General features: G+C 40.9%; 1 protein-coding gene across 6 annotated transcripts in view; it reads left to right on the top strand.

The window, feature by feature from the left end:
• PITPNM3 (PITPNM family member 3) overlaps nt 1-24047 on the top strand; it is a 338711-nt gene that overhangs the window by 195844 nt on the left and 118820 nt on the right. Inside the window, exon 1 of one of the 6 annotated variants that reach the window (XM_043531089.1) lies at nt 22378-22518. The exons of the other annotated variants lie outside the window; for them this stretch is intronic. Coding sequence (XP_043387024.1) covers nt 22416-22518 — 103 coding nt within the window. The 5' untranslated portion in view covers nt 22378-22415. Of the gene's footprint in view, nt 1-22377; nt 22519-24047 lie in introns of those variants that run through there. 6 annotated transcript variants of the gene reach the window in all.

Raw genomic sequence — 24047 nt, 5'->3', positions numbered from 1 at the left:
GTCTTGAATTTTGCTAACAATTGCAGAAGTATTAGCATAGTTTTTAATGAACTGGTGCGCAGTCCAGCAGTTGTCCTGCCAAATGATGCTTACTAATTCCTGCTGATTTTTATAATGAGACCTTATATCTTTTTAAACAAGAAAATCTTTTTATCTTAAGATGGATTGAACTTCTTTTAATTTGCTGCTGTTAATACAATTATCTGACCTAGATTCAGCAAGATATTTAAATCTCAGCCAAGGGATCTATTCTGAATTGGTGCTGTACACCTTATTCTACCTTTAGAAACTATGGAAGGCCACAATCCTGCAAAGACATGTGATTAACTTTTATGTATGTGAGTAGTCCTATTTATCATTCAAGTCATTGCAGAATTAGGGCCTGAATATGCATAACCTCTATTCCTCCATAGGATGCTGACCATGGATATAGGGTGGTAACACTCTACTACTGCTGTTAACTAATAGAGTTACTTCTTGAGCTCAAGTGGTAAAATCTTTTCTGAATGGCTACAGTTCAAATGCTGCTAATGACCTATGCGGGAAGTCTTTCACTGTTCCGCAAATACACTGATCATTAACATCTGCTTTCAAAGCAGAAACAACTAATTTTACCAAAGTCTAGCTAAGATCCCATGATATTTGCAGCTTGAAATCAGCTTGATTTTACCAGTGCAGACTGACTCCAAAGCAGCAACCGCAATTCCTGCATCCATCTTTAAAACGTAGTTATTGCCACAAGTTCATAGAAAAGAGTAAGAATCCTCCTGTGTCTTGCCTTTTTTTTTATTAAACTTAATTTTCTGGATAATCTGTGACTATAATCTTCATATTTAAGATGATGGTGCTGATTCTCCACTTGGTATCAGTCAGGAAGCAAATGGATGTAAAACCAGTGTAAACGACAGGCGAATAAAAAGCCATAGTGTTGATGAGAAGGGACAATGAACACGTTGGTCAAAAGTTGTGAATCTTAAACTTGGAATAAACAGAGTTGTTGAAAGTAAAATAAAACAACCCCCCAAAACACTGAACATGCAGGTCTTGGCAAAGTTGTTTTTTTTTTCTTTCACATTAAAGTTTTTTAATTGAATTGCTTTGCTGTTCCAGGATAGAGCGCACTCCACTTACTCGGGAAATCTGCTTAACTGGGAAGTCTCCCAGGGAGCTGATTTAAGCCAGTGACTGTTAATAGCAATGTCTGCTGCTTAAGCAGATGGTAATTCTGCCTAATCGGGGTTCCTTTTGGTGACTCAGTGGTTCTCAGACCTTTTGTGCATGTCGGTGTCATGCTGGTTCTGTCTGATTGCTCCTCCAACTGCAGCTTTCAGTCCTCCGTTGCTGTGATAGTGTGAATAGCTTCACTGTGGCTAGTTTTTGGTTATTTTGCTTCTTCTAGTCCGTATAAACGGACCTGGTCCCTCCCAGGTACCGCTGCTGCTGGCACTGGACAGATAGCAGGCTTAGGCTCTATCTATAGATCGAATCTGATCCAGTGTCCCATTCAAGTCGATGACAGTCTGTCCATTGACTTTAATTGGCACCTTGATGCTTTCTCTGTACTCCATGGGACTGGTCTCATAACTTGATGGGCTTGTAGCATTTCTACATCTCCTTGAATGGCAGTAGTACTACCCACCTGCAATTCCTCAAAATGGAAATGAAAAGGTGTGGGCACTAGGGCATCTGAAATAAGAGGATGCTGCAGCACTGTGGGTGATACACAGTGGTCATAATTACTCCTGAATCTCTGATGAGTAAGTCCAGTGCCACTCACCGTATGCCTTATAACATAACAGAGAAACAAAGTAGATGGTTAACAATCTTGATAGCAATCTTGCCTCTGATCCAGGAGGTCCAAGACCCTAAATCCAGATCTAACAATGGCCCTGTACATTAGTCCGTGTGTGCTGGAGTTTCAGCAGAGTGTACTGGAAAGTGCCATCCTTTTTGATGAGATGCAGCACCAAGGGCCCTTCTCCTCATCTGTTTTGTCTATCCAAATTTTAAAATCCATGGCACACTTTAAGGGGAATAATGGGAATAATCCTGTGTCCCAGTCGCTACTTCAGCTTTGCAACAGCCCTTTGAATTAGATAAGTATAATTGTCCTCCTTTTTCTGATTGGGAAGCAGAGGCCAGAAAGCTACAACGCTTGGATTACAGATCCAGAATAGAGCTGGTTTGAAAAAAATCTAATTTCAAAATTTTTCCGCTCGGCAAAAAGGAAAAAAAATGTTTCTTGAATGTTTTCATGAAAAAAAAATTCCATTTTTCAAACAGCCCTACTCTAGAGGTCTTGGCTGTATAGTCCTGTGCTCACACTGCAGAGCTAAACTGTTCAATGCTATATATCAGGCTGTTGTTGCTCAGTGCATCAAGGGTGGTTCTGTTTCTCTATAGTCCCGAAACTCAATGTAATTACCTGAATTCATCACCAAGGTCTTCAGTGAAGCTGCACCAGTGGATCCGAGAGCAGAATTTGTCCTCATTGTCCCCAACACGTATCTTTCAATAGTTCTGTTGGTAATGAAGCAGAGATCAGGAGCTAAGCTTTGCACATTTGTGGCTGGGAGAATACACAAGAATATATGGCCGCTGAAAGTGGCACATTAGCTGTGTTTCTAACCAGTTTTACTAGCCAGGCACGAGTTAAACATGCAAACTGGTGACGCTTTATAAAGCTAAATGGTAATGATCTTGGCATGCATAGTCATTATTGTAGCACGTGGTAATGTTACTTGGTACTAAACTGAGTTTATGCAACATATTAAGTTTTAAGGACCTATCTACATTAGGAAAAAAGGTGCTCTGAGAAAACATGCCTTATAGTGATAGCTCAAAAAGCTTTTTTTTTTTTTTTTTTTAGCTTAATAAAAAGAGGTTAAGTGGTCACTCGATTACAGTGTATAAGTATATACATGGGGGAATAAATGTTTAATAATGGGCTCTTCGGTCTGGCAGAGAAATGTACAACACAATTCAATGGCTGGAATTTGAAGCTAGATGAATTCAGACTGGAAATAAGGCCAGTATTTTTAACAGTGAGGGTAATTAACCATTGGAACAATTTACCAAGGGTCACGGTGGATTCTCCATCACTGACCATTTTTAAATCAGGATTGGCTGTTTCTCTAAAAGATACGCTCTAGGAATTATTTGAGGGAAGTTGTATAGCCTGTTTATACAGGAGGTCAGACTAGATGAGCACAATGGTCCCTTCTGGCCATGGAATCAATGGACCTCGACCAGCTAATATGTATTAAAGGTGCAGTTTCCCCTGTCTAGGCTAGGATTGTAAAATGTGTTACAATGCATCTTTTCCCCCAAGTATATTCATACCCTAACAAGACAATGAAAAAAGTTATCAAGCCCTGAGCACACTTGACATTCCAGATGATATGAGAAACGTACAGAATTGTGTAATAGCTGGTATCTGCTGTCCTGCCCACTTATTTTTTATTTCTGCTTATTGGTCTGCTATTGATCCTTTGCTTGGTATGGGATTCTAGCACGCAGATTGGAAATTGGCAGCTTGAAACAGCTGGAGCCATCTCTCAAGGCTGTTTAAAAACCCTGATGATAATTATCAGATCAGATCTTCTATAAGACAGGCCTAGATAGGTTTACTGGCCTTCTTCCACATGGCAGATCAGATCTGAGATGGCTGGGGCATCTGTGTAGCCAGACAGGTCTTCTCTGGCAAGTATACAAGTGTCATGTGGTTCGGTGATGCGGTATCATCTACAGTAATGATTTGGGGGGCTTTTATTTTGGTACTGTTACTTGAGTTCGTGGACATTTCTTAGGGCTAGTGGAGAAAGGGGATGCTTTGAGAACTCATAATTTTTTTTGTTGATGTTGATAAAGAAATCAATTCTTCATATTGTTTTCTATAATAGGCAATGGACTGTTGTTTTTAGTCAACAGGGTACTAGCTTGCAGCAGTATTCTTTCCCAGTAATATGAAGCTCTCCAGAGAAAAGACTGTAACACTGGAACAAAAACAGGCAGAAAAATCATCTCTGAAACTAAGAAATAAGGAAATGGTCAGAAGAACTGCTGACTTTTACCTTCACTCATTCACACTTAAGTGCCATTAAAGAGGGAGTAAAAGGACTATTTCTATTTTGGCTTACATTTTAAAAAGTGATGGAAAATAATGAATATTTGTTCAACAAAGTCAGTTGCAAAAAAAATCCCCTAGTAACACATGTAACATTTATAAAAGCTGGCGATATTTTATTTCTCTGAATCCCCAGCTTTGATTGAGTCAAGCTGTAGATGTTGTTGATGCAGAACTGCCTAAATACTAATGAAAATTCCCTTTCCTGTGTTTTAGGAGTTCCCTATTAGCATCAAGTGAAATAACACGAGCCTACTGACTCATTGTCTGTTGGGGAAGCTGCAAGGACTGATGACCTGTCATGACCATGCTGTCTATAGAGTTAAAGCTGGTTATGAATTTTTCACTAATATTTTTGAATGACGTAATAGCAACCCCCCCCCCCCCCCCGGAAAAAAAAAAAAAAGACCGGGTTTTAGCTGCTGAACATTGCGGAGGAGGGGAATTAGCTTCTTTTTTTGACAAAAATATGAAAAAAATCAAAGAAAGATATTAACAAAACTGAACAAAATTCATTTTCATGAAAAACTGTTGTGGGGAAAAGAGAAAATATGTTTCGCAACCAGCTCGATAGAAGTCAGAATTTGAATAAGTTCATGAGGCTCTGGTGTCAGGCAGGTTTTTTTTGCCATTCTTTACAGCTAGAGCATGACAAAACAATCTGCCCTGAGTAAGCAAGCGGCAGAGCATAGCTACAACCCCTGAGGAGCTAGGCCAGAGAATTAATTACATCTCTGAGAGTCAGAATTTGTTCCCTGGTTCTTTCCCTTCCTCATCTTGCTGCCAGTAGCAGATCGTGTCCTCTTCTATTATACCCATATTTAAGATGTGAAAATGTAGCAAGACTCTCACTGAAAATGATCAGGAGACTTAAATTCCTGGGCAAATCATCTGTTAACTGCCTGTTTGCCAACTCCTCTGGTCACAATTTATATCCATGTTATCGCTGATGGGCAACAATTGCCCCTATCCTGAAGAGGTTGCTGAATATGCATAACTTTACTCATAGGAATAGTCCCATTAATGATTCAGGTTGTACAATGGCCCTTTTAAAAGTTGCTGATTGCCTTACATAATTAACATTCCCTTCAGTAAGTATTCCCTATTCTGGATTTATGGGGAATAAAGAGGTAAATGAATCTATATAAGGCACAGTTGGCAAGATTTTAAGGTGACCTTTGTAAACTTCTGTAGGAGTTTTAGCTTGTTTAATTGAGGTGACCCATCTCACATTGTGTATTGGTGAGACACGGTAGGGAGGTAATATCTATTATTGGACCAACTTCTGTTGGAGAGAGAAATAAGCTTTTGAGATTAGACAGAGTCTAAGTCCTATTTCCCCCCACTTTCCTTGCTGTATTATACATAAGTGTGATGGGATCTGTGGCCCTGTTTTGTGTCCATTTGAAGTACTTAGATGGCCCCCATCACCTTGGCATCCAAGATTATCACAATCTTTAATGAATTTATCCCAACAATACCCTGTGAGGTAGGGCAGTGCTATTGTCCCCATTTTAAAGATGGGGAACCGAGGCACGGAGAGACTTGCCCAAAATCACACGGGAAGTCTGATCACAAATCGTCCCTTCTGACCTTAAAGTCTATGGTAGAGCAGGAATGGACTGTGGGTCTCCCACAGCGTAGACCAGCACCCTAACTGCTGGATACTCCTCGTTATCAGATTAATGAGGTGGTCAGTACTTCCCACTGAAGTCCAGAGGAGTGGATGAACTCAGCTCCTTGCCAGGACCAATATGTTACGTTATCTATGTTATGTCTCAGCAGTTTTCAAGTGAAAACTCTCGAGTGGAACATACATAAACATCCCAAGCAAATGGGATTCTTGGTGCTTCTGGCATTTTGCTGCTTTAGACTAAAGCATGCTAGCAGCGTTACAACAATAATGTTGTATGCGGTGTTTTTGTTCGCATGTCGGTCCCGGGATATTAGAGAGGCAAGATGGGTGAGATAATATCTTTTATTGGACCAACTTCTGTTGGTGAGAGAGACGAGCTTTCAAGTTTACCACAGAGCTCTTCTTCAGGTTTGGAATTACAATAATGCAGTAAATCACCACTTTGGATTTGCTGTACTGCAGAAATGGCTTTGTGCATAGCACAGATAATGCACCTTTCAGATACTTCACAAACCAGGAACAGTATGACCTATGGAATCAGTAGTATCTTTACACAGCTTGGAATGAAAATCATTGAGTTAAATGTTAGATTTGCAAGTTTAGAAAGCTACATTTTTATCCTGTTATGAAAGGATGCATTGATATTCCATTTTAAATTTCTTATTTAAGGGCACTTAAAACCAAACAACCCCCTAAGGATTATTAAACCTACAAAAAGAGAGAAATAGGGAGCACTTGACTGAGCTGTTTAAAATCATGAAATCTATGATGAAAAATGACCACTTCTTCATCATAATAAATTCTAAAAGACACCCCTCAACCCCAAACTGTTGCTTGATTAAAATTACAAAGCAGTAAGTTTAGAACTAATAAAAGGAAATGAAGTGTTACACAACTTAGTAACAACTGGTGGGAATCACTGCTGCATGCCTTGAGGCTGTATGGGATGTATTCTCTCAGTATAGAAAAAGTTGGCCTGTAACTGATACTTGACTTGGATGAAAGATGGTTTGATCCCTTTTGGGAGACTATGCACAGAAAATGCACATGAGCTAATGATTAAAAGGGAGGATGGTTCAATCACTAAGGTACTATCCTGGCACTCAGAAGAGCTGGATTTAGTTCCCTGCTCAGCCATAAACTTCCTGTGTGACAGTGGACAAGTTACTTACAGTGCATCTTTACTAGGAAAGGAGGGTGTGTGTTTAACACGTGGTGACTAACATGAGCTAAAATCCTAGTGGAGACAAGGCAGTTTGTCATTTTCACACATTAGCAGGTTGAGGTAAACACTAGGCTCCTCCAATAAACTTTATCTTCCCCTACTAACTCATGTTAAAACTATAAATTGCTTTGTCTTCACTAAGATTGTACCTCATGTTAGTTACCACATGTTAGGTAACATGAATTAAGAACACACCTTTTCCCCCTCCCTCCCAGTGAAAACAAGTTCTTAGTCAGTCAGTGCCTTAGTTCCCTACTTGTAAACTGGGGATAATAGCACTGCCGTACCTCATAGGAGTGTTGTGAGGGTAAATACATTAGAAGATTGTGAGGTGCTTAGGTACTATGATAATGGGGAGCCATTAGGGTACCTAACATAGGTAAAATCAAAGTAACAGTTATTTTCTTTGGAGAAATATATGGGCTGGAGTTTATGTTTATATATATATATAAAAAAACTCCAGCCCAATAATTGACAGATTCAAACTTTTGGTGTTATTAAACAAAAAAGAAAGTGTGATTTTGCTGCCTTACAAGTGTACTTTATTCTTTCAGAAAGCCCCCCATTCTATTGTTGAGCTGCATCTGGCGTGCTTTTACAGATATGATATTACACCCAGTCACCGTCTTAGCTGCTGGTGGCAGACAATACCTATTTATATTTAGGTCAGCCTTGAATAGAGTCAGCTGGAGACTAAATCCAAAGTATCTCGCTTCTCTGGAAAGCTGCTATTGTAAGCTTTTACTAGATAGTTGTTTAGACAGTTTGACTGTCTTTCCTTCCCTTGAAAGGCTGTACATTTTTCAGATCTTCATAATCTTTCGCTTTCATCTTTTTCCAAGAATGCCTTTTTGTCCCTTTGTCATTTTACCCTAGCATGGTTCCCCCAATCCAAACAGCATTTCAATACAAATTGCCTCGCTAATAATTGCCCCAAAGAATTTTCTCCACCTATCCTTCCCTTTGTAAGTTTCTCTGAGATAAAACAATTCATCTTCTCCTTAATCATAACTGACTTCTACAGTGGCAACATGAGATGTTTGCATAACAATCCAGGGATAGTGTGATAGCAGTAGCATGGATTGTCAGGTAGTTGCTGCAGTTTGCAGAGGAGCATAACAGACATTCTGAGCCCTGGTCTACACTACAGAATTACTTTGTTATAACTACATCGCTCAGAGGTGTGAAAATCCGCATCTCTGAATGACATAGTTAAATTGACCTAATCCCCCCTGTGAGAGAGCTTATCCCACCGACATAGCTAGTGCTTATCAGGGAGATATGCCAATGGGAGAGCCGATGCAGTGTTTTAAGCGTAGATGTACCCTCAGAAGGAATTTCGTTGAAATCAGTAGTTACACAGTTCTATACAATATGAGATCAGCATTGGGCCCAGTATCCATGAAAGCACAGAATTCAAGTGCAGCTGATAGTAAAACTCTAGAAAACGTTTTTCTTTAGAAACCATTCTGTTTTTATAACTTTCCGCAACACCTTTCCCTCATTCCTTATTATCATGAAGTCCATTGGATGAGCTTCAGTAAATTCCACATTGCTGCACCAATCCTCTGAGCTGGAGTTAGGGAGTCACCTTGGTAAAGGGTTGGCAGTGTTTCCTCTGCCATCATCTCTAGTGGTTTCCACTGGGGGGAGGACAGAGCAGCTTTAACTGCTGCCATGGTTCTTCCAAAGGAGATGCTAAACTGCCTCACTCCCAGGTTGCCCTGACAGAGCCATTTCCCCTGTCAGTGCTGGTCCTTTGCTTACAAGGAGAAGCCGCAGCCACTTGGTTGCATTGTAATCTGCCTCCCACGTGGAAAGCCCTTCCCATACGGCAATCACAACCCATTCTCCTTGTTCAGACCCTTCTGAGTGATCTTAAGCTGCCCTTACTTGGCAAGTTTGTTCTCTTGGCTGTAATTGCCATGCTAATTCCTATAAAAAGTTCCCTGTTTCTTAATGAGTTTGTTTTATCAATACTTTAAAAGGAGAAAATTTAAAGTTCTTTGTCGGTGTTTTTAATCAGCAGAACTCGTGCAACATGATTAATAAATAATATCTAAGTGGCTTATTGTGTAAGATTTTTGTTAGTTTCTCATAGACACCTGACAAGCTAACTTTCTATCAGCCTTATGTATTAAAGCTTTCAAATCTCCAGAGCAGCAGTAATTTAGTCTGTCCCTTAGAACGTTGTGGTCATTAGTAAGTCGTTGCTAAAGTGGATTTTGTTTTTTTTCCCCCCAGCCTCATTTCATAAAAATATTTTGATTGGCACAACACTGTAAATTCCACAACTCCATTCTTAATAATTAGAATTTGCTTTATGATTTCAGTCACTTGCAGAAAAAATGAAGTGTATTAAATCTGATAGTTGCAATCTGTCACCTGTTCTTCCTCTGATTCCCCTAGTGCATTATTATCTCTGCCTGTTTTCCTTCACAATATATAAAAGTATGGTTTATTGATGCAGAAATACTGGTGTGTGTGTGTGTGTGTTAGTTAAACAGCTTCATCAGGCTCAATGCAGGAGGGCCTTTTGAGTGATGAGAGATTAAAAGGCAACACTGTTGTCTTTTGGCATAAACAACATAGGTTGAATTCACGTTGGCAATGTGTGCCATTTCCGATAAAATGAAGCTGACACATCACTCTTATGTATCAGTTGGTGTATTAGAAACAACTTGACGCTGGCTGCATGGAATTCAAAATTAGGTCTGCCATTTCAGATTAACAGACTAATCGCAGTTCAGTAGAAGGCTGCTCAATGTATCCATTTATTTTCCTGATGGTTAATGACAGATGAGTTGAACGACTGAGGCCAGGAGGTCTTACCCTTGTCATTCAAGCAATTGTGGTGTAGATGAACTACTCCGTCCTGTTCAGAGATACCTGTAGAAGGCCGGATCATTGACTGGTGTAAATTTGCTTAGCTCCATTGACTTCAGTAGAGTTAGAATGATTTACACCAGATGAGGATCTGGCTCTGTGTATGTGTGTTTCATTGAGAGACAGTACACAGGACTATTTGGAATGCTATTCTTGGCTGAATGTGGTGCATTTTCTTTTTTTTAATACCTCCCTTTTTAATATACAGATCCCTTCATTCTAATGCAAAATGGATACAATGCCCATGAAATTCAGTGGGAGTCCTTCCATTAATTTCCATGAGCACTGAATCAGGTTCATTATCACCAATACAATGTGTTACCTGACATCCAGGAATCTGGAAAGAGATTTTGGAAATATGCGTATCTGTTTAATGATGTTTGTAATATATCAGTCTGCTTTACTGGACTATGGGTGACTCAGTTCTGGGAAATAAAGTATTTAGAAATTACACAAAAAGGATTTTTAGTGTTTTTGTAGCTGTGTCGGTCCCAGGATGTTAGAGAGCCAAGGTGGGTGAGATAGTATCTTTTATTGGACTGACTTCTGTTGGTGAGAGAGACAAGCTTACAAGACATTGCCTCACTCACCTTGTCTCACAAAGAGGATAGAAATACTGTAATTCCCATCTATCAGTTTCCTTTAAAAATAACATAATTGTATTTAACTACTTATTGATTTTGATTTGTGCACTCATTCCGCACAGAGGAGCACCTGTCCTTTGCTTTAAATGCTCCTAATGCTGTATAAAAATAGTTATAAAAATAGGCTCTCCCACTAACCTCCTTTGACAAAACATTAACCTATGTAGTAACCTAGACAAAACTATGTGTAACATTTCCCATTAAAGTAGTCCTAATCCCTCACAGTAAGGGAGGAAAACAGAGCTTGCTTCGTAACTGGAGGTCAATCAATTAGGACTATTGTGGAATGGGAATGTGCAGGGGCAAAATGGAGGGTGAAGAGGCAATGCAGTCAAGTTGGTGGAGCACTGGACTGGGACTGAGGAGTCATGGGTTCTACTCCCAGGTCTGCCACAGGCCTACTGGGTGAGCTTGAGCAAGTCACTTTGCCTCTCTGTGCCTCAGTTTCTCCCTCTGTAAAGTGGGAATAATGATAGCGATGTCCTTTGTAAAGCATTTCAAGACCTACTGGTGAAAAGTGCTATATGTTGTTATATAATTAATTTGGTGTCTCTGAATAAACTAGGATGAATGACGTACAGGTGAATACACTTGATGCAATGACTTCAGCTCTTGAGAAATAGAGTTGCTCTTGGGAGTTGAAAAGAACTAAGTTAACTGAATCAAATTAATTCTAAAATGGGAAATAAATAGTTTCTGTCCTGATTTTATTTTTACCTAAGTGGTTTCTACCTGTTGATAACTCCAAACACTCACTTTTGTGGAAGGTCTTTCAGACAGCTAAGGTGCGTTATTTCCAGAAGTAGTGTCCAAGTGGTCTAGTGCTCAAAGCAGGGGACTTGGAAGGATAATCTTGTGGTTAAGGCTCTGGACTGTGACTCTGTAGATCTGTGTTTAATTTTTGGCTTTTCCACACGTTCTTGTGTGACTTTGGGCCAGTCACTTTCTGCCTCAGTTCATGTCTCTAAATCAGAGAGGACAGTGCTCATCAGCTCCTACCTCACAGGGGTATTGAGGGGCAAAAATTATTAATGTTTCTGAGGTACTTGTGGTTCTCAATTCTGCCCCAGAGTCATGCATTCTGCAGTCATTTCCACCCCTGTAAGTTGGCTGCTTGGAAGTTGAACAGAACAGTTTCAAAGCAAAAGTGGTTCAACTGAAGTGGCTCATAAGCAACAAGAAACAGTCAACTTCACACTTCTGCTTCTGCCTCTGAAAGCTCTTGGTTAGATATTGCACCACCAGAAACACCATTCCTTTCCTGCACAATCCAGAATATTTTGGACTTTCTACTATTGAGATGTAAGAAGAGCATTGATGTCAGTATGCTTAAGGTAGAAGGTATGCTACTTCTACAATCCAAGGAGAATATGGGGGTTGGGATATTTAGAGCAGTGGTTCTCAACCAGGAGTACACATACCCCTGGGGGTATGCAGAGGTCTTCCATGAGGTACATCAATTCATCTAGATATTTGCGTAGATTTACAACAGGCTACATGAAAAGCTAAATCAGTACAAACTAAAACTTCATACGAACAAAGACATTTTTATACTGCTCTATATACTGTATGCTGAACTGTAAGTACAATATTTATATTCCAATTGATTTATTTTGTAATTATATGGTAAAAATGAGAAAGTAAGTAATTTTTCAGTGATAGTGTGCTGTGACACTTTTTTGTATTTTATGTCTGATTTTTTTTAAGCAAGTAGTTTTAAGTGAGGTGAAACTTGGGGGTATGCAAGACCAATCACACTCCTGAAAGGGGTACAGAAGTCTGGAAAGGTTGAGAGCCCCTGATTTAGAGAACCCCTAAATCAAGAGGTTCTTTCATTAATCTCTATTGCTGAGGTCTGCTATTCGTTAGACAGTCCCACAGTAGGCTCTCTATCCTTCACTCTTCGGGTCCTAATGTGACCTTCCTTCATGACTCTTTACAACTGGTAGTAAAATGACCGTGCCTAATAGGGCACAGAATGTGAGTGAGGCCAAACAGCAAAAATTAAGATGTTTGTACACTAATGCGAGGAGCCTAGGTAACAAAATGGAGGAACTAGAGCTACTGGTGCAGGAAGTGAAACCAGATATTATAGGGATAACAGAAACATGGTGGAATAGTAGTCATGACTGGGCTACAGTATTGAGGGGTATGTGCTGTTTAGGAAAGACCAAAATAAAGGTAAAGGTGGTGGAGTAGCACTGTATATCAATGATGAGATAGAATGTAAAGAAATAAGAGGCGATGAAATGGATATGACTGAGTCCGTCTGGGCAAAAATTAAATTGGGGAAGAAAACTATTAGAGCCTCCCCTGGGTGTGCTATAGACCGCCGGGATCTAATTTGGATATGGATAGAGCCCTTTTTAATGTTTTTAATAAAGTAAATACTAATGGAAACTGTGTGATCGTGGGAGACTTTAACTTCCCAGATATAGACTGGAGGACAAGTGCTAGTAATAATAATAGGGCTCAGATTTTCCTAGATGTGATAGCTGATGGATTCCTTCAGCAAGTAGTTGCTGAACCGACTAGAGGGGATGCCATTTTAGATTTGGTTTTGGTGAGTAGTGAGGACCTCATAGAAGACATGGTTGTAGGGGATAATCTTGGCTCAAGTGATCATGAGCTAATTCAGTTCAAACTGAACGGAAGGATTAATAAAAATAAATCTGCAGCTAGGGTTTTTGATTTCAAAAGGGCTGTCTTTCAAAAATTAAGGAAATTAGTTAGGGAAGTGGATTGGACTGAAGAATTTATGGATCTAAAGGTAGAGGAGGCCTGGGATTATTTTAAATCAAAGCTGCAGAAGCTATCGGAAGCCTGCATCCCAAGTAAGGGGAAAAAAATCATAGGCAGGAGTTGTAGACCAAGCTGGATGAGCAAGCATCTCAGAGAGGTGATTAAGAAAAAGCAGAAAGCATATAGGGAGTGGAAGAAGGGAGGGATCAGCAAGGAAAGCTACCTTATTGAGGTTAGAACATGTAGGGATAAAGTGAGACAGGCTAAAAGTCAAGTAGAGTTGGACCTTGCAAAGGGAATTAAAACCAATTGTAAAAGGTTCTATAGTCATATAAATAAGAAGAAAACAAAGAAAGAAAAGTGGGACCGCTAAACTGAGGATGGAGTGGAGGTCAAGGATAATCTAGGCATGGCCCAATATCTAAACAAATACTTTGCCTCAGTCTTTAATAAGACTAAAGAGGATCTTAGGGATAATGGTAGCATGACAAATGGGAATGAGGATATGGAGGTAGATATTACCATATCTGAGGTAGAAGCGAAACTCAAACAGCTTAATGGGACTAAATCGGGGGGCCCAGATAATCTTCATCCAAGAATATTAAAGGAATTGGCACAAGAAATTGCAAGCCCATAAGCAAGAATTTTTAATGAATCTGTAAACTCAGGGGTTGTACCGTATGATTGGAGAATTGCTAACATAGTTCCTATTTTTAAGAAAGGGGAAAAAAGTGATCCGGGTAATTATAGGCCTGTTAGTTTGACATCTGTAGTATGCAAGGTCTTGGAAAAAATTTTGAATGAGAAGGTAGTTAAGGACATTGAAGTCAATGGTAAATGGGACAAAATACAACATGGTTTTACAAAAGGTAGGTCGTGCCAAACCAACCTGATCTCCTTCTTTGAGAAAGTAACAGATTTTTTAGACAAAGGAAACACAGTGGATCTAATTTACCTGGATTTTAGTAAGGCATCTGATACCGTGCCACATGGGGAATTATTAGTTAAATTGGATAAGATGGGGATCAATAGGAAAATTGAAAGGTGGATAAGGAATTGGTTAAAGGGGAGACTACAATGGGGTCCTACTGAAAGGTGAACTGTCAGGCTGGAGGGAGGTTACCAGTGGAGTTCCTCAAGGATCGGTTTTGGGACCAATCTTGTTTAATCTTTTTATTACTGACCTTGGCGCAAAAAGTGGGAGTGTGCTAATAAAGTTTGCGGATGATACAAAGCTGGGAGGTATTGCCAATTTAGAGAAGGACAGGGATACCCTACAGGAGGATCTGGATGACCTTGTAAACTGGAGTAATAGTAATAGGATGAAATTTAATAGTGAGAAGTGTAAGGTCATGCATTTAGGGATTAATAACAAGAATTTTAGTTATAAGCTAGGGACGCATCAATTAGAAGTAACGGAGGAGGAAAAGGACTTTGGAGTATTGGTTGATCATAGGATGACTATGAGCCGCCAATGTGATATGGCTGTGAAAAAAGCTAATGCGGTCTTGGGATGCATCAGGAGAGGTATTTCCAGTAGGGATAAGGAGGTTTTAGTACCATTATACAAGGTACTGGTGAGACCTCACCTGGAATACTGTGTGCAGTTCTGGTCTCCCATGTTTAAGAAGGATGAATTCAAACTGGAACAGGTACGGAGAAGGGCTACTAGGATGATCCGAGGAATGGAAAACTTGTCTTATGAAAGGAGACTCAAGGAGCTTTACTTGTTTAGCCTAACTAAAAGAAGGTTGAGGGGAGATATGATTGCTCTCTATAAATATATCAGAGGGATAAATACCAGAGAGGGAGAGGAATTATTTAAGCTCAGTACCAATGTGGACACAAGAACAAATGGATATAAACTGGCCACTAGGAAATTTAGACTAGAAATTAGACGAAGGTTTTTAACCATCAGAGGAGTGAAGTTTTGGAATAGCCTTCCAAGGGAAGCAGTGGGGGCAAAAGATCTATCTGGCTTTAGGATTAAACTCGATAAGTTTATGGAGGAGATGGTATGATGGGATAACATGGTTTTGGTAATTAAATATTCATAAATAGGCCCAATGGCCTGTGATGGGCTATTAGATGGGGTGAGATCCGAGTTACCCAGGAAAGAATTTTCTGTAGTATCTGGCTGATGAATCTTGCCCATATGCTCAGGGTTTAGCTGATATTTGGGGTCGGGAAGGAATTTTCCTCCAGGGCAGATTGGAAGAGGCCCTGGAGGTTTTTCACCTTTCTCTGTAGCATGGGGCACGGGTCACTTGCTGGAGGATTCTCTGCTCCTTGAAGTCTTTAAACTACGATTTGAGGACTTCAGTAGCACAGGTGTGAGGTTTTTTTTGTAGGAGTGGTGGGTGAAATTCTGTGGCCTGCGTTGTGCAGGAGGTCAGACTAGATGATCATAATGGTCCCTTCTGACCTAAATATCTATGAATCTATGAAAACTGCTTTCTTCTAAAAGAGCATTCCCAGCTGCCATCATTTTTGTTAGGAGGGTTGGTTACATAAGTTCTCTAGCCTTTCTTCACCATCCTCTATATTTTTTCCTTGAGAAGTTAGTTTTGCGTCCCTCTCTGGACACAATTCTCAAGATGATCACAGCGTCTCATCTCCATGAGACCGCTGTTCTACTTACATTTTGCTCTAGCCTGATATACCCCCCAGCATAAGAAGTTCCGATATTTTAGCTGCATTACTCTCTAGGTTTTAGGAAAACAAACACTAGTTTATCTTCACTGCAACTCTCAAAACAGATAAAGAGGAATCAAAGACTACCATGGCTAGCTGGCTACCCACTTGTATCCTTGTAGTTTACAGTAAAGCTGATGAATAGCTGTGCTGATAAGGCAGGAGTTTCACTCTATGGGTAGCAAAGACCAAGGCATACATCTCTGTAAGTGTAAGAGAATGGCCTGGTCATCTCCTATCACCTTTATACATATTACTGGCTGGACTTTTCTGCATCTTAGGATGCCTTCTTTGGGCACAGAGTCCTTCCAGCAAGAGAACTTCCAGGGGAATTTGCTACATATGGTCACTGTCCAAGCTGCCTGTCAGAGGATGGGAGAAGAGAGAAGTGTAACAAGGGAACGTTACTCACTTGTAATTGTTGTACTCTGTAATCCTGCCCATTTTACTTCTGAGACAGGGTGGCACTGCTATCCGGTTCTTCCTTTTGCTCTCAACCTTATTTGTTAGTCTCTAAGGTGCCACAAGTCCTCCTTTTTCTTTTTACTTCTCTGTATGTAGCTCTGCAACTGGAGGGAAGAGGGGACCATCTGGTTTTCTACAGATAATGGTGCAGAGATGACGCATACCTACCAATAGTAGGGAGGGGGGACAGAAGGAGGACAGTACAAGCCAAGCAGCAAATCATTAGCAGGCGGGGGGGATGAGATTCCCCCACACACCTTGCGTCACCTCTGTAGGGGTGCAGCTTTTTTGTCTCTTTGCCTCCTAGAGCTACTCCAAATGCCCATCACAGAATGAGAGGAGGTGATGACAATCAGAATACTGGAAGTATTGATGATGATTATTTGAGGCAGTTATGTCCTAGCATTAAAATCCTGTTGTTTTTGTTGTGTTCTTCACTGTCTCCCAGCAGCTGGCTTTGTGCTTCTGTATGTCATATACACACCCAGCTGCAGCATGCTTGCTGACATTCACAGTAAACAACAGGTTCATTGACCAATGAAGCATTTCTGGTTCAGCGTTAAATTTTAAAGCAAAGCATGGGTGAGTTTCTGGATACACTCTCTGGCTCAAATGGCATGAAAAATTCAGAGCATTGGGTATGGAGTTTCTATTTCATTTACATTTTTATTAACAGTGCTGCTTTATCTGTTGTTCCCCATTATCAAACCATGAATTTCAGTTACATAAAAGTTAGTGTCATCCCACCCTCTTTGTCAGCAAGGTTTCTTCTCAGACTCCATTATACAGCAATTTATAGTCCAAAGGACTGGGAGATGTATCATGCCTTCTTATTTTCTATGTCTACTGCAGGCTGTTCTTCACTAAATCCAATTCTATGGAATAAATATGTTTTTAATTTTAAAATGGCTTGGATTTTGGATTATTGGTGAATAGCTGGGCTGTTGGGAACAGAGACAAGATGATACCAGCTTCAGAATTGATGACAATTTTACTCAAGAGAGAAATGCGATGCTATAAAAATCCCTTTCAGTTTTTCAGGTCACTTAAAATATTGTGAAAGAAATGAACACAGCAATTCTGGGTGGGATTTCCAAAGCTGCCTACAGGAATTTGGACACCCACTTCCCATTCATTTCTATCTGGGCATCTAAAATTTGTAAGGTCTGTTCTACACGCACAAATTTCACCATTGTAATCATAGTTAAACTGGTACAACTGCCTTTTATTGCAGATGCAGTTGTACCAGTCTAAACGAGTTTATGAATAGTTTATTCCTGTACAGGAAGGTGTACAGAATCATAGAATATCAGGGTTGGAAGGGACCTCAGGAGAACATAGAGTTGGGGCCTCAAAGCAGGGCCAATCCCCAATTTTTGCCCCAGATCCCTAAATGGCCCCCTCAAGGATTGAACTCTCCACCCTGGGTTTAGCAGGCCAATGCTCAAACCACTGAGTTATCCCTCCCACAAGCTATACCAACATAAGTACTTTTCAACTGGTATAACTGTGTCCACGTTACGGGTGGTAGTGGTCTAATTATTTCAGTTAAAAAAAAAATCACACCTGGTACAAAAACTGTGTGTAGCCCAGGCCTTGGACAGCTTTGAAAAGCTCACCCTATGTTTCTAATGTTGATGTTGGCTGGAAGCTGGGTTTTTTCCTATGCCAACTTTCTGCTCCTTCTTACGCGATCGCCTCCAGCAGGCCATAATTTCAGGTGTTCACTTGCAGCTGGGATTACGAGAGAGATATTGCCTCCCTTCAGTGTGTTGTTTTGTACAGGGGATGTGACCGGCTCGCTCATTTATAACAATTTTCCTTAGAAGATGAGCTCTGAGATCTGCTCCTTTTGCTTAGCACAAAGAGTAGCCAAATATGTAGAGATCAGGTTCTGATGCTTCATCTTTTTATGAGGTGTGTAGCTGGTGATGACTGTGGCGCGTGTGTGTACACAGTAACAACGCCAGAGATTGCTATCTTAGGCCCTGACTACACTGGCAACAGTGTAGCTATGTACTGCAGTGAAAAGCAGGGCACCTGAAATGTTTGTTTGACTGGAGGGGATGGGGGAGAGACCATTTTTCTCTTCAGAAGTGTATTCCTTGAATCAAGATATCTTAACAATAGAAAACTTTCCTCACAAAACCAGTGCCTAATCATCAAAGAAAAGCCCCCCAAATGACTAGTGCAGTTGTGGCTTATTGATCTGGGACAAGAAAAATGTTTTTTCAACTGAAAATTTGGCTAAGCACTTTACATTGTTACTGTGAATGGAAAAAATCCATTTCTGTCAGGTACATGTGTGTTGTTTTATCCTGCAGTCCAGTTATGTTGGGACCATGTGATTAAAATCTCAACTGACATGATCAGAAGTCACCAGAAATACCTGCTCTTCATGGAAGAGAGAAATATCCGCATTGTTGCGGAACCAGTGTGTACTGTTCACTCTCTACCCGAGTGATCTTTAGGTGGATTGGCAGAGCTCAGAGACTGTCTGTCTGAACCCATCTGCCCAGCTAGTTTCTCCGCTGCACATTGTCCTATATTTTTATTATCAAAAAAGTATTTTTCTATAGTATTGATACCTTAAAACTGTAAAGTCATACCGTGTGTGTGTGTGTGTGCGGCGACGTGTAATTCCATTTCTCCCCTCCCCTAATCCTTGCTCAGGTAAAACCCCAATGAGAGTTTTGTGTAAGATCTTCATGATTTGCCTGTTGTTCTGAAGAGTTCCAGGATTTGTGGTAAATTTTTTCAAAAGTGATTTCAATGGAGGTCTGGCACCTAAATACCTTTGAGGATCTGGGTCAAAGTGGCTTGAACTCCTAAGTTCCTAAATCACTTTTGGAAATAGGCTCCTAAGTCCCATTGAGTTCAAGTGAGAGCTAGGTGTGATGCTGGCAGACCAGCTGCCAGCTCATTCCAAGGTCCCTAAGCCTCACTGAACACAGTCAAATGCATAGCTGGAAACCAGTCAGACTCACCTGCATGTTAGTCTTGTTAAAATAGATATTAAATTTATAGAGATGTGTGTTAATGTTTGGACTTCATGATTAATCACTGGAATAAATTTGTTCAGGGAGGTTGTGGACTCTCTATCATTGGAGATTATTAAGAGCAGGTTAGACAAACACCTGTCAGGGATGGTCTAGATAATACTTAGTCTTGCCATGGGTGCAGGAGACTAGACTAGATGACCTCTCAAGGTCCCTTCCAGTTCTATGATTCTATGATGATGAAGGCTACGTTTTAGTCACAGGTATTTTTAGTAAAAGTTATGGACAGGTCACGAGCAGTAAACAAAAATTCATGGCTGGGACCTATCCATGACTTTTACTATATACCCCTGACTAAATCTTGGATGCGCTAGGGCACGGGGCAGCCCAGCAGCGCACGGGCTGGCAGCGTGGGCCCTCTGCTGCTGATGGGGAGGAGTTGGCAGGGCTGGCAGGCTCCCTATCTGGTTTTGTGCGTCTCCCTGGAAGCAGAGACGTGTCCCTCGGCTCCTAGGTGGAGGTACAGCCAGGGAGGCTCAACGTGCTGCCCCGCCCTAAGTGCCGGCTCTGCAATGGCCACCTGGCCACGCCTCCATCTAGGAGCTGAGGAACATATCACCACTTCTGAGGAGCCCCCCGAGGTAAGCATCACCTTGAGCTCTCACCCCCTTCCGTGCCCCAACCCCCTGCCCTATCCCTGAGCCCCCTCCCGCACCCAAACTCCTGCTGCTGCTTACTGGGGCGGGGCGCGGTGGCCAGAGACTGGTGCAGCTGGCCCGGGGGCTTCCCAAGCTGCTCAGGTGGCCCCCGGCTGGTGCGGCTGGCCCAGGGGCTTCCCGAACTGCTCAGGTGGCCCCCGGGCCAGCCGCAGCGGCTATTGCAGAAGTCCTGGAGGTCCCAGAAAGTCACGGAATCCGTGACTCCCATGACCTCTGTGATAGACTCGCAGCCTTACTGATAATATCTGTATCACATGTTATGAGGTAATACTGAAGTGTTTGCTTTGTAACTGGAAACCCCCACAGTCAGGAAAGAAGCATCACCAAGTGTGAAATGTTAGTTTGCCACAAGAGGCATCATCTCTTGCCCAACAAAAGAAGGCCTGTCGACTGCAGACGAATATCAGTGGACAAAAGTCTTTGTTGATTGTTTCCGCAACATCTGTGAAGAGGGGATGGGGATGGGCACAAACCCTCGTCCCATCACAGTTTGAATGCTGGGGGAAGGGAATAAAAATGCCTGACCAGAAGGAACTGCATTACTGTGCTGCTTGGAATTTGGAGAGGGCAATATTTCTAAGCATAAGCAAGGGACACCCAAGATGCATAGCTTGGGTTAGCCCTAAAGGAAATTACAGCAGCTTCTATTACTTTTTGAAACCTAAGACTGTAACTCATTTGTGCGTATATGTTAACCTGCTTTAACTTTGGAAAAAGAAATGAGTTATTTACTAGTTAATAAACCTTTAGTTACTTCAATATAGGATTGACTATGAGGATTATCTTTGGTGAGAAATCTAAGATACAATTAACCTGGGATAAGTGACTGGTCCTTTGGGAGAGAGAGTGACGTGAAAATTATTGACTAACAAATTTATTTGAGCATAAGCTTTCGTGAGCTACAACTCACTTCATCAGATGCATTCAGCGGAAAATACAGTGTGTATGGTAACACCCATTGTTCCATGTTCTCTGTGTATATAAATCTCCCCACTGTATTTTCCACTGAATGCATCCGATGAAGTGAGCTGTAACTCACGAAAGCTTATGCTCAAATAAATTTGTTAGTCTCTAAGGTGCCACAAGTCCTCCTTTTCTTTTTGCAAATACAGACTAACACGGCTGCTACTCTGAAACCTGAATATTATTGTGATTTTTTTGAGGGGTAAGGGATCATCTATCACAAAGGCAAGTTTGCCTGGGTGGCAAAATAGACTGAGTACCCAAGGGGATTGTGTGTGACTCCATGGTTAGGCTACTGTAGTGCTTGAGAAGTTCACACTTGATACTTTGGTTGGAGAAATCTAAGCATAGAACTCACAACCAGTTTGTGCCCTGCTTTGTGACAGTCTGCCCTGAGGTTGGCACTCATGGTCATGAGTCACTCCAGACAGCTTGACACTAGACTCCGAAGTCATTTTTGAAAATGTCCCTCTTGGTGCAAGAGATTTACTGTGTAAATATTCAGTGCTCTACTGTGTGTTTTTATTATTTGAATGAACACACTAAAACATACAGGTCCAAAAAGTGTTTGCGGATAAACTCTTCTGATGTCTGCTTTTGAATACATGCAGGAAAACAAAGTAGTGGATAGAAAAAATGATGTATTCAGAAAAGCATTTATACAGTCGCTGGGGGCAAATACATAAAAAGCATTTTGTCTGAGACCAAATTAACAAGAGCCGCCGTCTCAGACAATACACTCTTTTACTTGAAGACCTAAAAATCTACATTCCTTTCTGTAAGATGCCACTGAGCCTTATTAAAGAGCAACTACTATTGATTAAACATCAATCTCTGTTGGTTAAACAACCTGGCTGTTTCCTCAAGGTGTCTGTGTCCTTTGCACTCTGGTCTCAAGAATCCTCATCCCTCTTCCTAGCAATTCAGAAAGCTGAAGGCCAGGATCTTACTGATTAGCCAGCCTTGTTGCTTTATTATTTTGGCAGGTGACCTTTCCACTAGTCTAGAAAGTATCAGAGAGGAGGACATAACTGCTTCAAAGGGGAGTTGTTACTTCATCACAAGCACGGGGGTATGTTCGCTAGTCTCTTGTGTTGGCAATAAAAGAAACAGCCTGTTAAGAAAAAACAATCCTTTGTTGGTAAATATTCAACACAAATATCTGTTCTTAAGTAAATGTCAGTTCTTAACTGGTCTACATGAGGGATCACCTCTCACCCCGTGCCGCACTGCTACAGCTGCAGTCAGCAGGGATGCGTGAGTTGAATCCTCCTCATTATAAAAGAGAGGAGGTGGCCAGCAGGGCTTTCTCTGTGATGCTCCAAGACTCTGGGACTTGCTCTCCGTTTTGGTTCACTGTACTCCCGATTTGGTGGTCTCCTGGACACGCTGCAGTAGGGTTTTTGGAGAGGGCTAAGGGTATGCTTCCTAAACACCGAAGGGGGTGGAAAGGAGTTTTACTAGACTACTGGCTGGCTCAGCATCTGATGATTTTATTGGTGCAGCAAATTTACATTGTATTGTTAATGATGTGATAGGGCACCTAAAGCTTTGGATAATCATCTTTTTAGTCATTATTTAAATTGAGATTAATAAATAGATCCAGGTTAAAAACTTTAACATATTAGTGGCATGGAGAGTTGGGGGGGCGGGAGGGAGGAGACCGATTCACTGCTGCTGTAAATTGATGTAACACTGTTTAAATTACCAGATGAGTGCCTCTACTTATGTCCTTGACCTCTCCTGCAAATGTCAGTAGCTGGGAGAAGTGACAGGAAGTTGGAGGAGAAGTGAAGTCTCCAGGATTGCCATAACGTTTTCATTCTGTGACGGTGCTGGGGTGGGCAGCCTTTGAGAAAGCGGGAGCAGAATGTTCTGTCAGTCAGATGATGGGACCTCTTCTAATGAAAGTAAACAAAATAGAAGGTTTGTTATGAGTGTTTTTTTAAAAAAAGTTGTTTACTGAAAAGAAAATGGACCTCAAATATCTTAAATTTGGGTTAACGCTTTTGAGCATCTCATCAGATAAAACAGAAAAGGCTGAATGCGCTCCCGCTGGATTCATAGATCCTAAGGCCAGAAGGAAACGGTGTGGTCATCTAGTCTGACCTTCTGCATAACACAGGCTGGAGAACTTCTCAGAAATAACTCGTTAGAACTAGAGCAGATCTTTTAGAAAAACATCCAATCTCAGTTTAAAAATTGCAATGATTAATTACCCTCACTGGAAAAAATGTATGCTCTATTTCCAGTCTGAGTTTGGCTTTCTTTCTTTGTTTCTCTTACTCAGTCTCTAGTTGAGATTTTAAGACCTTGATCCAGCCAAGTACTTAAATGCTTAAGTTGTAGGACCTGAGTAGTTTGGTTGACTTTTTACTAAAGTTTCTTTTGTCTTGTTACCTCTGAAGCAGTTATATACTTCTCAAATACCTTATAGACTAGTGAAAGGTCACTCATGGAACTGCTCAGGTGTTTAAAATTGAGCACATGCTTAAGTACTTTATTGGATTAGGGTTATGCTGTGATTTGGGTTTTTAAAATTTTTCTGTTTTTCATTATTTCCTTCAGTAACTGTTAAGGGGATGTGGCTTGGTCATGCTTTTTTGTTGGCTTTGCCCTGTAATCTTGAGTTCCTATTGTTCCTGCAAGGGTCCTTATGGATCTTATAGGCTGAGACTTTCAAAGCTACTTAGGGGATTTAGGCACCAAATTCCCTTTCATTTCAATGAGTATTAAGTATTAAGATTGTTTAAATGGGGTTGACAATCTCAGCCATGTAATGTTATGTTACTGGAATACTCTTTATGGGTTCATTGATTTATTTTCCATATTGCACTTCTGTGAATTACTGTATTGATTCTTAAAAAATTAATAGAATAAATTACCAGCAAGATGAATACGCTGAATTATTGCTAGAGTTTGGAAGATAGGGTGTGTTTTGAGACATC

This window comes from Chelonia mydas, chromosome 17 (assembly GCF_015237465.2).
Source record: "Chelonia mydas isolate rCheMyd1 chromosome 17, rCheMyd1.pri.v2, whole genome shotgun sequence".
NCBI classification, from domain to species: domain Eukaryota; kingdom Metazoa; phylum Chordata; order Testudines; family Cheloniidae; genus Chelonia; species Chelonia mydas.
This window is presented reverse-complemented; position numbering and strand designations above follow the sequence as displayed.